This window comes from Haliotis rufescens, unplaced genomic scaffold (genome assembly GCF_023055435.1).
Source record: "Haliotis rufescens isolate VD_foot unplaced genomic scaffold, xgHalRufe1.0.p SCAF_19, whole genome shotgun sequence".
NCBI lineage: Eukaryota > Metazoa > Mollusca > Gastropoda > Lepetellida > Haliotidae > Haliotis > Haliotis rufescens.
Genome location: NW_025963879.1, coordinates 9972288 through 9986054, shown reverse-complemented (window position 1 = coordinate 9986054; position 13767 = coordinate 9972288). Strand labels below are relative to the sequence as shown.

At 42.4% G+C, this 13767-nt stretch overlaps 1 protein-coding gene across 2 annotated transcripts in view; it reads right to left on the bottom strand.

Annotated features, from left to right (window-relative positions):
* Positions 1-13767, bottom strand: part of LOC124113340 — a 51041-nt gene that overhangs the window by 18900 nt on the left and 18374 nt on the right. For both annotated transcript variants that reach the window (XM_046473621.2, XM_046473620.2), the window contains exon 2: positions 13233-13374. In XM_046473621.2, the coding sequence (XP_046329577.2) occupies positions 13233-13317 (85 nt within the window). In that variant the 5' untranslated portion in view covers positions 13318-13374. The remainder of the gene's footprint in view (positions 1-13232; positions 13375-13767) is intronic.

Sequence of the window (13767 nt, the reverse complement as noted above, 5' to 3'; positions counted from 1 at the left end):
TCAGATCCATCTTTGGAGATGTATAGTGAAGATGAAGCTGTGAAAGTCCTTGTCACAATACGTGTCAAAATATAAGTCTCATGTCGTGACTGTCCAGACAGAGCTGTATATAGTAGACTGACTTAGTGCTTGTGTTAGTATAGAAGCTTGCCCTCTAAAAGCAAGACAAAAGAATACTCTCGACCCTCACAATAAACAAAAGAACTTACCAGCCCAAGTTCAGCTTGGAGCAATCAGGCTGGAAACTTGTACCATACATAATCTAATAAAATACACCAATTACACTGTCTAAAACCAATACCATATATATACAGATAAAATTATAGAAATGACACTGCCACACACTTCCCCCCTTCGACAAATGACGTCCTCGTCATCATAGCTTTCCTGTTACCAGATTCACAAGAGCTTCTGATGCCTGGTCACATCTGCTTGCTACGACGCCTGTGGCTATGAGTGAACTAAGGTAATCTGCTCTTGATTTCCAGTCTGGCTTTGGTGTTGTTGTCATCGCCATCACATACTTCCCACTCGTCTGCCAGTGCGGTTTCATCCTTTCTCTCTGTGACCTCCTAAGTGGTGGGGTAGGTAGCATCCTCCTCCTAGGTCTGTCATCAGGTGTGATCACCGTTGGTGGTGGCTCAGGAGTGTCTGCTTCAGTCTGCACATCCTCTTGTGCAGAAGTATCTACATCCCCCAGCAACAAGTCGACAGATGGTATGGGCGGTCCAGGAGCTTCAGTTTCAATCTGCACATTCTCCTGTGCAGAAACCACGACATCATCTGGAGTACCCACAGTCACATCCACGTCATCTCTGGCTCTCTGTAGGTCATCTAACCTGTGATCCTCATTCAGAGCGACGTCTGTAACAACTTCAGTTTCACCCTCAGGGGGCCCATCAGCTGGTACACCAGCTGAAAATGAGGGTTCTGATGAGGTCACGGGCCCAATACAAATATCATCATCTGAATCTTCCTCTTGCTTCTGGCACAAGTTCTCCGTAACATCCTGGGTTGATAATCCGGATGGAGCACTTGATGTCTTGGATTTCTGATAGGGTCTTTCAGTAGGGACAGGTGCCTTTTGAACTGGTAGTGGCAGAGATCCTATGGGGAGCAGTAGATTCCTGTGGACAGTCCTCTGTTTCCCATCATCTCCTTCCTTTCTTACCACAAACACAGGTATCGCAGGATCAGGCTGTTTGAGAATTACGTAAACATCCTCCTCCCATTTATCTGCGATCTTGTGTTTCCCATCAAAAGCAACGAACTTTACAAGCACTCTGTCTCCAACGTCCAACATGGCAGCTCTAGCTTTGGCGTCATAGTTAGTCTTCTGTCTTGTTTGGGATTTGTCAGCAGCTTCAGCAGCAAGTTCCATACGCCTGTTTCAGTCGGTCTCTCAGGGACTTAGTATATTCCGACAGGGACTTGGCCTTGCTTGGGTCAATCTCCAGTCCAAAAGCTAGGTCAACAGGAAGTCTTGGATGTCTACCGTACATGAGGAAGAATGGTGAGTATCCAGTCGTCTCATGCCTTGTAGAGTTGTATGCATGTACAAGAGGACCTACATGGCTCTTCCAGTCCTTCTTCCCAATAGCATCCAAGGTTCCAAGCATATTAAGTAGAGTCCTGTTGAAACGTTCACAATGACCGTTACCCATAGCATGGTAAGGAGTGGTTCTCGACTTGTCGATCTGTGTGAGACTGCACAACTCCTTCATAAGCTTTCCCTGAAAGTTCGCTCCTTGGTCCGAGTGGATCCTCTTAGGTAGTCCATAGTTGACCACAAAGTTCTTGAAGAATACCTCGGCTGTTGTCCGAGCAGTCATATTCTTAGTGGGATAAGCCTGGGCGTAGCGGGTGAAATGATCTGTGATAACTAGTATACACTGTTGTCCTCCCGTAGTGTCAGAAAATCCATACAGACTAACTCCAAGGGCTGGGTGGTCTTGATACTTACTAAAGGTGCTTTCACTGTTGTGCCGCTCTTCCTCCTAATGCATCTTTCACACTGGCTGACATGGTTCTCTATGTCCTTAGTCATTCCAGGCCAGAAGAAGCGATCCCGAATAAGAGAATTAGTTCTATCACGTCCGGGATGTCCAACTTGGTCATGGAGGCAGCGCAGGACTGATTGGCGACATCTACTTGGCAGAAAAAGTTGCTCGCAGGTTTCACCATCCACTGATATAACTCGGTAAAGGACTCCTCTTCGAAGTTTGAAGCTTGAAAAGTTCTTCATGAGACCACTCATCTCAGGATCTGCTCGACAATCACTTGGTCTTGGCTTAGTTCCATTCCTCAGATGGGCCATAAAAGTATCCAAGGCTGGGTCTCTGGCTTGGGCTCTTCTCCAGTCTCAGGCATTGGCATCACACTTCTCATCACTTATTTCTACTTCCTGCTCCTGAATAATGGCTGATGAAACAGATACACTCTCCACGAGACTAAGGGTAGATGTCATGATGCAGATAGCATTGATGGAATGTGATGAAATCTGTCTCATAGTCGACTGATCCTCGGGTGTTGGAAGTCGTGACAACACATCAGCATCAGCATTGTTCTTCCCAGGCCGGTATGATATCGTGAAGTTATAGGCTGAGAGTGCTGCCAACCATCTATGCCCTGTTGCGTCCAACTTCGCACTGGTGAGCACATATGTCAGAGGATTGTTGTCCGTTAGCACTGTGAAGTCATGTCCGTAAAGATAGTCATGAAACTTTTCCGTGACGGCCCATTTCAAACACAAAAATTCCAATTTGTGAGCAGAGTAATTTCTTTCAGACTTGTTTAGGCTCCTACTGGCATATGCAATAACTTGCTGATGTCCTTCATGCGTCTGATATAACACGGCACCAAGACCTCGTGTGCTGGCATCTGTATGCAATTCGAAAGGCTGGGAATAGTTTGCATATCCTAGAACAGGTGGTGATGTTAATCTGTTCTTCAAGTCCGTGAAAGCCTTTCCCTGGTTGGGTCCCCAAGTCCACTGTACAGTCATCTGATCCTGTCGTGATCGATGTTTCTTGCCTTTTCGTCTTAGGCATCAGCTCTGTGAGGGGTTTCGCAATCTTGGAGAAGTCCTGTACAAATTTTCTATAATATCCTGCGAAGCCCAGTAACTTTCTAACTTCTTCAGGACTTGTCGGTGTAGGCCAGTCTCTAATCTTGTTGATCTTCTCCGGGTCTGCTTCGATTCCATTTTCAGAAATGATGTAACCAACATACTTGACTTTATTCTTGAAGAACTTGCATTTCCTGGGTGCCAATTTCAAGCTGAATTCCCTGAGACGTTGAAACACAAGCTCCAGGCGTTCAAGATGTTCTTCATAGGTCTTGGAGAAGATTATGAGGTCGTCAATATAAACAAGACATATCTTGAGATGTAATCCTGACAGGCAGTTTTCCATCAATCTCTGGTAGGTGGCTGGCGCATTACATAAGCCGAACGGCATTTGATTAAACTCATAAAAACCTAGTGGTCCAACAGTGAATGCTGTTCATTGTTTGTGTTCTTCTTGGAGTTCAACTTGATGGTAACCGGACTTCATGTCAAGGACAGAGAAATATTTCATGCCGCCGAGACAATCCAACATCTCTTCAACTCGAGGAAGTGCATACGAGTCCTTCAATGAACGATTATTTAGCTGGCGATAATCCACGCACATCCTTAGTTTTCCATCAGACTTGCGCACAAGAACAACGTTGGATGACCATGGGCTATGTGATTCCCCTATCACTCCAGATGACAACAGTTGTTGAAGGTGGCTATGAACTTCTTCATACATGGCAGGAGGTATTCTTCTATGGCGTTGCTTAAATGGAATGTCGTTGGTCAAGTCGATGCGATGTCTTACAGCAGAACTGTGTCCCAAGTCATCATCTCCCTTGGAAAATATGTCCTTGAACTTGAGGATGACTCCAAGTCCTAAGTCCAGTTCCTCTTGAGATATGCTCTTCTGCTCTACATCAACTTGTTCAAGCAAGCGCTTCTCATCTTCTGACTCCAATGGCATCAGTCCTTTAAACGTGATGGGTTGAAGCTCGCATAGCAGTGCTCTTGGTCGTACAACAACTGTCTGGGTAGTGATGTTGGCTATGTGCAAATAAACTTCGCTAGGGTGCTCAGAGTTGTAGTCTACGATGGAGGGAGCAATGTCAAGGTCACTTGGAATGGCAGCGTTGTCAGTCGGTTGGATCAGTGCACATACTTTAGGAAAGTTCACATTCTTCACTACATTGCCTCTGATGACTACTTGACTGTTGGCAGGAATAATAACATTTCCAACTTCTGCACTCTTGACTAGTCCAAGTTTCTATCCATTCCTGACAAGTTCCTTCTTCCTCAACACCATACTGCGGAAAGCCAAGTACCAGGGTGTATGCAGTGCAGCCTTCTGTAGAAACTGGACACCATGTGTGTTCTTGCATCCTTCCAGTAGGTGGCATAAGATGTTGGTCCCAAGTAACGCTGGCACTTTAGAATTATACTGGGTGTCTGTCGATACCAGAAACAAACAAGAAACCAGTTTGGCTGATGCTATCCCAGATGTTGCCAACTTGACATCCACATATCCTGTATAAGGTAGCGACTCTCCTCCAGCACATTCGATGTTCAAAATGTTATCAAGTGGCTCCAAAGGTACATGCTTTAAGTAGGAATCATAGAAGGTCTGTGATAATATAGACACTGTAGCTCCTGTGTCTAGAAGTGCTTTTGCCTTTACCCCTTCAATATGAATGTCCACTTCATTAACGTTACCCACAAAGCCATCCGGGATTCCTTTTTCCCTATCTCTGGGGCGCTTGTAAAAACCTACAGGCGGCCCCTGCCCATAGGCCTGCGCGAGTTTAAAGCTCTTCCACGTCTAGAATGGTCCAGTCTAACTGTGCATGTGTGTTGAGTATGTCCAACCAGTCCACATCTCCAACAGGTGGGCCCCATTACCCTCTGTGGTCTGTACTCCATGTCTTGAGCTTCTCCATATGAGGCTTGGCAACCAACTGATCCTTCATTCCATGGTGGCCTATAGGAATTGTAGCTAGCGTGGCCTTGATCCTCTCTCGACTGCTGTCTGTTCCAGTTAGGGGGTCCACTTGATGGCCTTGACCTCTGATCCGGGGCAGGATAAGGAAACTCTTGCTCTGTTGCACTTGTTAATCTCATCCCAGCAACTTCAGAAGTAAGCTTGTTGATCATAGCTTTCATTTCCTTCATCTCCTTTTTCCACTCAGGCTCCTGTGCAGTGGCACTCTTTGCTGTTCCTGGTGTCTTTGTCTTAGCAGATGGGACTGTGCTCAACTGATCGTTCTCTATCTCCCGGAGAGCTTCTAACAGGTCATCAAAGTTATTGATGGTATCAAACTTGTGTCCTGAGATGTTCTTGAGGTCTGACTTGAGTCCTGTCCAAAGCATACTCCTAAGCATCTCATCAGAATCCTCATTGCTGGTCGGCTTATCCTTCAGGGCATGGGAAAGAAGTTCCTCCAAACGACAAGCCCACTGTGACACATCCTCCTCTTCCTTCTGTCTAGCGCTATAAAACTGTGCCATCCTTGATTCCCTCCTCTCGACTACTCCAAAAACAATACTGAGCTTCCTTAGCAGGGATGAAATACTGGTCCCAGGCCTCATGTTGACGGCGATCTTAGCAGCCTCTCCCTTCAAGGAATCCTTGATTGCCTGTTCCTTAATATCCTGTGTATAAGATGAAGATTCCAAAAGCCCATCAACACGATACCTCCAGACGTCATAAGGTGTTTCCTTCCCAGTCCTGTCTCCACTGAATGGGGGAATTCTAGGAAACCTATGATAATTCATAGCACTAGCCTGAGCTCCATTTCCTGTGTCAGAAGAGTTTGATTTCTGTTCCACAACTGGTTTAACCTCAGTCTTAACTGACATTACATTTTGTAGCCAAGATTGGAAATCCTCAGGAGAATTAGCCTTGGGTTTCTCCTTTCCACGCTTAAATGCTTCCAGAATATTGTCAATTTCCGTCTGAGAAAACTCCATGATTAACCGAAGAGTGAGCACAGAATGTAATAATCCAAGAATTCCAAAATCACAAAGTCATACAATGCAAGTAGAACACACAAATTCCAAGAAATCGCACAAGATGTCAAGAAACCAAGCAACCTCACCTGATCAAACCTAGTCCAAGTTCAAACTACAACGCACAAACAATACCAAACCAATGAAAAGAGTCCAGTACTCCCAATCAGTGAAGGTGATACAACTCACTGAGGATCAATGACAAACACAAACTGTTCCATAACGAACTTCACGATATAACACAACACTTCAGATTTATAAACTCATCTGCTGAAAATTGAAAAACAAATATGGTCAATAAAGAACTTCACTTACGAAAGGTTCCACTGAGTAAATAAAAAAAATAGATATATGGTTACATGGTGCAACGTGCTTATACTGAGTGCGGCTAAGGTAATGAGTCAAGTCTGTCAGTCAGAAAGAGAGACAACACAAGCTACTTATACCTACATAATTACAAAAGTTTAACACCTTATTATAGATAAGCTTAAACTTACTCACTTTTATTACACAGTCACACAAACTCACTTCAACCAAACACGCATTGCAAGGTAATATAACTAAGTAAAGTAACTAAGGCATGACAGATAGGTAATATGGTGATCACCAACTAGTAGGGTACCCTTAATGACAAAGGTAACTAATGTAACTAAAGTAACTAACTAAAGTAACTAACTAAAGTAACTAACAAAACTCTAAACTAACTAAACTCTAAACTAACTAAGACGTCAAATTCTATTTCACATGTGAAAAACTAATAGCTGCATTCAATCTTAATTATGAACACAACTAAGAAATGGTTAAGTTTAATTTACAAAACACAAATACTTATAGTTGATGAAATAGTATCACATCTTGTCTAACAATGACAAGATAATCCAATATATCAAATTTAAATTACATATTATCAGACAAATTTAGCACAATATGATTACCTTATGGGTATATAACTGGTAATTTACAAATATATAAGTAGCAAGTTACACTACTCCATGATAAATATGCAGTTACCGGTAATATATATAAACTGTGATCACATGTTCACGAGAAAGATAGAACAAAGTGATCCAAAGACACTGAAAGCTGACGTACAATGTCAGATGCGTACGCGGCCGCGATTACATAGTGTCACAGTAAATTACAAGTACAGCTCTACTATATACTTCTAACACGTATGAAAGGTTAGTGTGGTGTAAATCTCACAGTTAAGACCAACGCCTGCTGGGGGTGAGTCGTGACCAAGAAGCCACAAGTTTATTTTCCATACCACTATTCACCCGAATGTATGGCACTCAGTCGATAGTAGACCAAATCACTTGTCACTCAGATCCATCTTTGGAGATATATAGTGAAGATGAAGCTGTGAAAGTCCTTGTCACAATACGTGTCAAAATATGAGTCTCATGGCGTGACTGTCCAGACAGAGCTGTATATAGTAGACTGACTTAGTGCTTGTGTTAGTATAGAAGCTTGCCCTCTAAAAGCAAGACAAAAGAATACTCTCGACCCTCACAATAAACAAAAGAACTTACCAGCCCAAGTTCAGCTTGGAGCAATCAGGCTGGAAACTTGTACCATACATAATCTAATAAAATACACCAATTACACTGTCTAAAACCAATACCATATATATATACAGATAAACCATAGAAATGACACTGCCACATTACCATCCAGCTTACACTGGTCCTAAATTACCATCAAGTATACACTGCTCCTAAATTACCATCCAGCTTACACTGGTCCTAAATTACCGTCCAGCTTACACTGGTCCTAAATTACCATCCAGCTTACACTGGTCCTAAATAACCAGGAAGCTTACACTGGTCCTAAATGACCAGGAAGCTTACACTGGTCCTAAATGACCAGGAAGCTTACACTGGTCCTAAATAACCAGGAAGCTTACACTGGTCCTAAATGACCAGGAAGCTTACACTGGTCCTAAATGACCAGGAAGCTTACACTGGTCCTAAATAACCAGGAAGCTTACACTGGTCCTAAATGACCAGGAAGCTTACACTGGTCCTAAATAACCAGGAAGCTTACACTGGTCCTAAATAATCAGGAAGCTTACACTGGTCCTAAATGACCATCCAGCTTACACTGGTCCTAAATGACCATCCAGCTTACACTGGTCCTAATTTACCACCCAGCTCACATGGGGCAATTAATTACCCTCCAGCTTATATGGGTCCTACATTACCATCAAGTATACACCTGCCCTAAATTACCATCCAGCTTACACTGGTTCTGAATTACCATCCAGCTCACATGGGTCCAAAATTACCATCCAGCTTACATGGGTTTTAAAAATTATAATCCAGCTTACACTGGTCCTAAATTACCCTCTAGCTTACATGGGTCCTTAATTACCGTCCAGCTTACATGGGTCCTGAATTACCATCCAGTTCACATGGAGACCTAAATTACCATCCAGCTCACATGGGGTCCTTAATTACCATCCTGCTCACACTATTCCTAAATGACCATCCAGCTTACACTTGTCCTAGATTACCATCCTGCTCATACGAGTCCTAAATTACCACCCCCCTCAAAAATAACAAAAGTGTTGCTGCCTTGGTACATATCATCCATTTTGAAAAAAACATTTCCGATTCACAAAAACAATGCTTGCTGTCTTTTATTGGAAAGATATTTGAAGGAGGGAAGCAACAATGCCTAAAACTTGGTACTCTTCCATCCTTTACTATCGCCTCTTTCCTCCGAAATATGTGGTTCATAAGCTCAATAATGACGCCTTGAGTTTATGAAATGTTTCTGCACATTTCTTAATACATAACAGACACAAAATTATTAACCAAAGATAATTTTATTTTTCATTTTTCAATAATTTTCCAGTTTCAGCTTCATCACTGGAGCCTACTTTATCATGGTAAACTCGATATGCCGTGCATAGATCTGAACTCCAGTGTAGTGCAACAAAATATCACCACTCTGAGCGTCTTGGTTTCTGAGAAGATAGAATACTACAAATGGATCTCTAGGAAGATTCCGCTCAATGTGTCTGAAGGATTTTCATCAAGATTTACTTAAATATTTTCATTAAAAAACAAAATGGTATTCATTCCTATGTTGCTGACATGACCCAAGCTGAATCCCATTGGGTAGGATCCAAACATTTCAAAGTTTCCAATTCCTAGACTTATGGTTTCGTAAATTATTAAAGATATTTCACAATTTATGTACATTTCCATTTGTCTGAAAAGAAAATCTAAATAGTCCAATGTTGGCTCCAGGAACCTGACACATCTGCAACTTCGAGAGGAAACCTGGTATTCATTTTAATATCATAGTCGGTTATTAACATAGCAATGACTTAAAGGTACCAAACCTCCTGCTGGACCACTTAACACATAGTCTGTGAGTAACTTGGTGTCAGAACTTATTCATACTTATTAATCTAATGATTTAAAATTGTCTACAAATGATACCAGAATGGCTAACAACAAGAACACTGATGAAGTAATGTTTTGAATGCTATTTAACCTTGAACTCTAAGCATGATAAATATTACAATGAAAAAGCGGATATTAGATTTCGCATTTACTTTTGACTTTATTGAAACTGTGACATAATGATTGATATGTTGCACTTGATATCATATTGAGAAACTACTGAAAAAAAAATGGTGTTTGTGTTTCCAGGAAGACACCAAGTTGTTTTATTGTTTAACGCCGCACGCAGCAATATATCATCTATATGACGGCGGTCTGTAAATAATCTAGTCTGGACGAAACAATCCAGTGATTGATATCATGAGCATCAATCCACGCAATTGGGATCGATGACATGCATCAACCAAGTCAGCGAGCCTGACCACCCGATCCCTTTAGTCGCCTCTTACAACAAGCATAGGTGCCTTTTACGGCAAGCTTTGGTTGCTGAAGGGAAGACACCATGATGGATTTGGTTTGTTTGTTGTTTAACACCGCACTCAGCAATATTCCAGCTATATGACGGCGGTCTGTAAATAATCGAGTCTGGACCAGACAATCCAGTGATTAATATCATGAGCATCGATCCACGCAATTGGGATCAATGACGTGCATCAATCAAGTCAGCGAGCCTGACCACCTGATCCCGTTAGTCGCCTTGTACGACAAGCACAGTCACCTTTTATGGCAAGCATGTCACCATGAAGGAAGATAGGTACATAGTTGCAGATAAAGCATAAATTTACATACTGGCACAGTATATTAAAAATGAATTACCAATAACATATGTAACAAGGACACAAATAGAGGCAACCCAATACTGGAGAACTAGCTTGTACAAATCAAAGTGATGTTATGGCCCTGCACAACTTCATAAAGATTCAGCTCTCTGGGTCTTGTGGTTTGTGAGGAAAGCCATCAACAAGCTCAATATCAGGTACTTCTGTCATTGATCAGACTGTCCCCATGTATCACATACGCTATAGCAGGGTGATAGGTGAAATAGTTAGTGATTGAGTACGGTTTAAAGCCGCTTAGAACAGTTTTCCAGTTATATCACAGCGTGTCAGCTTGATATGGGAGGAAACCCCTAAGTGATGCAGGTCTTAGACAGTTACCACATTCGTGAAACCCATCAGCACAGGTATGGTGCTGACAAACCTAGAAACATAATTGGGGCGAACCGGATTCGAACCCACAATCATAGGTTTCTGCACAGCGAATTAGATGACTGGGCCAGCCGTGCCCCCGATAGGTGAACTTGAACAAAGTGAATCACCAACATCCTATGGAAGTAATTACACAGGTAACTGAGATAACATGACCTCACTGAAGGTCAACCTGCCCCTGCAGCAACAGTTGGCATAAATATGACAGAGGCGCATGATGCTTTCAATAAGAACGCAGACCTTGAAACATTTCTTAAAGTCAACTTGTCCTGCAGGGCAAGTAGATATTATAGTGTAGTCGTCCTGAATATTTTCACTTGCCCTTTTAAATTTTATAAAGTTGCGCCTATAAGCCATTTCACATTTCATTCACTTTTGCTTTGACATTTGAATGTCAGTAAAAAATGTGCTTACTACAAAAATAAAAATATATATATCTCCCTTCAAAAACTAGTCTTGACCAATATTAACATATTCTTGGGGCTGGTAGACTTTCAGAACCTAATATATGCCATGACTATGCAAACTAGAAGACTTGATTTCTATCTGTAAATACCACGAGCAAGCTGTGTGAACAAAGTGGGAACCAGGTGTTACAATGTGTGACCTGACTGACTGTGTGTCATCAGGTGGTTACAATGTATGACCTGACTGACTGTGTGTCATCAGGTGGTTACAATGTGTGACTTGACTGATTATGCGTCATCAGGTGGTTACAATGTGTGACCTGACTGACTGTGTGTCATCAGGTGGTTACAATGTGTGACCTGACTGACTGTGTGTCATCAGGTGGTTACAATGTGTGACTTGACTGACTGTGTGTCATCAGGTGGTTACAATGTGTGACCTGACTGACTGTGTGTCATCAGGTGGTTACAATGTGTGACGTGACTGACTGTGTGTCATCAGGTGGTTACAATGTGTGACCTGACTGACTGTGTGTCATCAGGTGGTTACAATGTGTGACTTGACTGACTGTGTGTCATCAGGTGGTTACAATGTGTGACTTGACTGATTGTGTGTCATCAGGTGGTTACAATGTGTGACCGGACTGACTGTGTGTCATCAGGTGGTTACAATGTGTGACCTGACTGACTGTGTGTCATCAGGTGGTTACAATGTGTGACCTGACTGACTGTGTGTCATCAGGTGGTTACAATGTGTGACTTGACTGACTGTGTGTCATCAGGTGGTTACAATGTGTGACCGGACTGACTGTGTGTCATCAGGTGGTTACAATGTGTGACGTGACTGACTGTGTGTCATCAGGTGGTTACAATGTGTGACTTGACTGACTGTGTGTCATCAGGTGGTTACAATGTGTGACTTGACTGACTGTGTGTCATCAGGTTGTTACAATGTGTGACGTGACTGATTATGCGTCATCAGGTGGTTACAATGTGTGACTTGACTGACTGTGTGTCATCAGGTGGTTACAATGTGTGACCGGACTGACTGTGTGTCATCAGGTGGTTACAATGTGTGACTTGACTGATTGTGTGTCATCAGGTGGTTACAATATGTGACCTGACTGACTGTGTGTCATCAGGTGGTTACAATGTGTGACCTGACTGACTGTGTGTCATCAGGTGGTTACTATGTGTGACCTGACTGATTGTGTGTCATCAGGTGGTTACAATGTGTGACTTGACTGATTGTGTGTCATCAGGTGGTTACAATGTGTGACCTGACTGATTGTGTGTCATCAGGTGGTTACAATGTGTGACTTGACTGACTGTGTGTCATCAGGTGGTTACAATGTGTGACTTGATTGACTGTGTGTCATCAGGTTGTTACAATGTGTGACTTGACTGATTGTGTGTCATCAGGTGGTTACAATGTGTGACTTGACTGACTGTGTGTCATCAGGTGGTTACAATATGTGACCTGACTGACTGTGTGTCATCAGGTGGTTACAATGTGTGACTTGATTGATTGTGTGTCATCAGGTGGTTACAATGTGTGACTTGACTGATTTTGTGTCATCAGGTGGTTACAATGTGTGACTTGATTGACTGTGTGTCATCAGGTGGTTACAATGTGTGACTTGACTGATTGTGTGTCATCAGGTGGTTACAATGTGTGACCTGATTGATTGTGTGTCATCAGATGGTTACAATGTGTGACCTGATTGATTGTGTGTCATCAGGTGGTTACAATGTGACTTTAGTGATTGTGTGTCATCAGGTGGTTACAATGTGTGACCTGATTGATTGTGTGTCATCAGGTGGTTACAATGTGTGACTTGATTGACTGTGTGTCATCAGGTGGTTACAATGTGTGACTTGACTGATTGTGTGTCATCAGGTGGTTACAATGTGTGACTTGACTGATTGTGTGTCATCAGGTGGTTACAATGTGTGACTTGACTGATTGTGTGTCATCAGGTGGTTACAATGTGACCTTAGTGATTGTTTGTCATCAGGTGGTTACAATGTGTGACCTGACTGTGTGATCAGTGTGATGATCAGACTAGAGTGATATGGTTGTAATATTGGTGACTGCAGCACATGTCGTTGCAGATTCACTTACAGTCAGTTGAAAACCTACCTGGTATGCTATGTCTGGGACTCTGTCTGGTTGCTCGGCTACCAAGGAGACGGGCCCCTCGAAGAAGACCAGTTAAGTTCCTCATTTTGTTTCAGTTTCCAGTGGGTCCTGTGACAGGTTTTTGATCGGCATATGGATTAAACTAAAACATATCAAAACAAAAACATACTAAATACCTAGAAATCAGGTGTTTGTATTACGTACAAGAGCAGCCCTTTCACTGTCTTTCCCGTGTAACTTGTAACATGGGACGCCATTGCTCCACTCCTGAGATCAATAGATTCTATCATATCTGATGCTTGTAACATAAAAATGAATTGTACACTGACTTGAGTGGCATTATTGGTCCTATTAATATTCAGTTCCACTTTCATTTAGTGCATGTAACTCTACAGGTTACCTAGCTCTACTTTGAAAACCAGTACATTCACACGCTGAGTGTATGAGGTGTTTTCTAAAAGAACTTCATCACAGGGCTCCCAGTTCAATTTTAAATTTACTTTTCTCCATTCTGAAATCACTGATTTTTTACTAG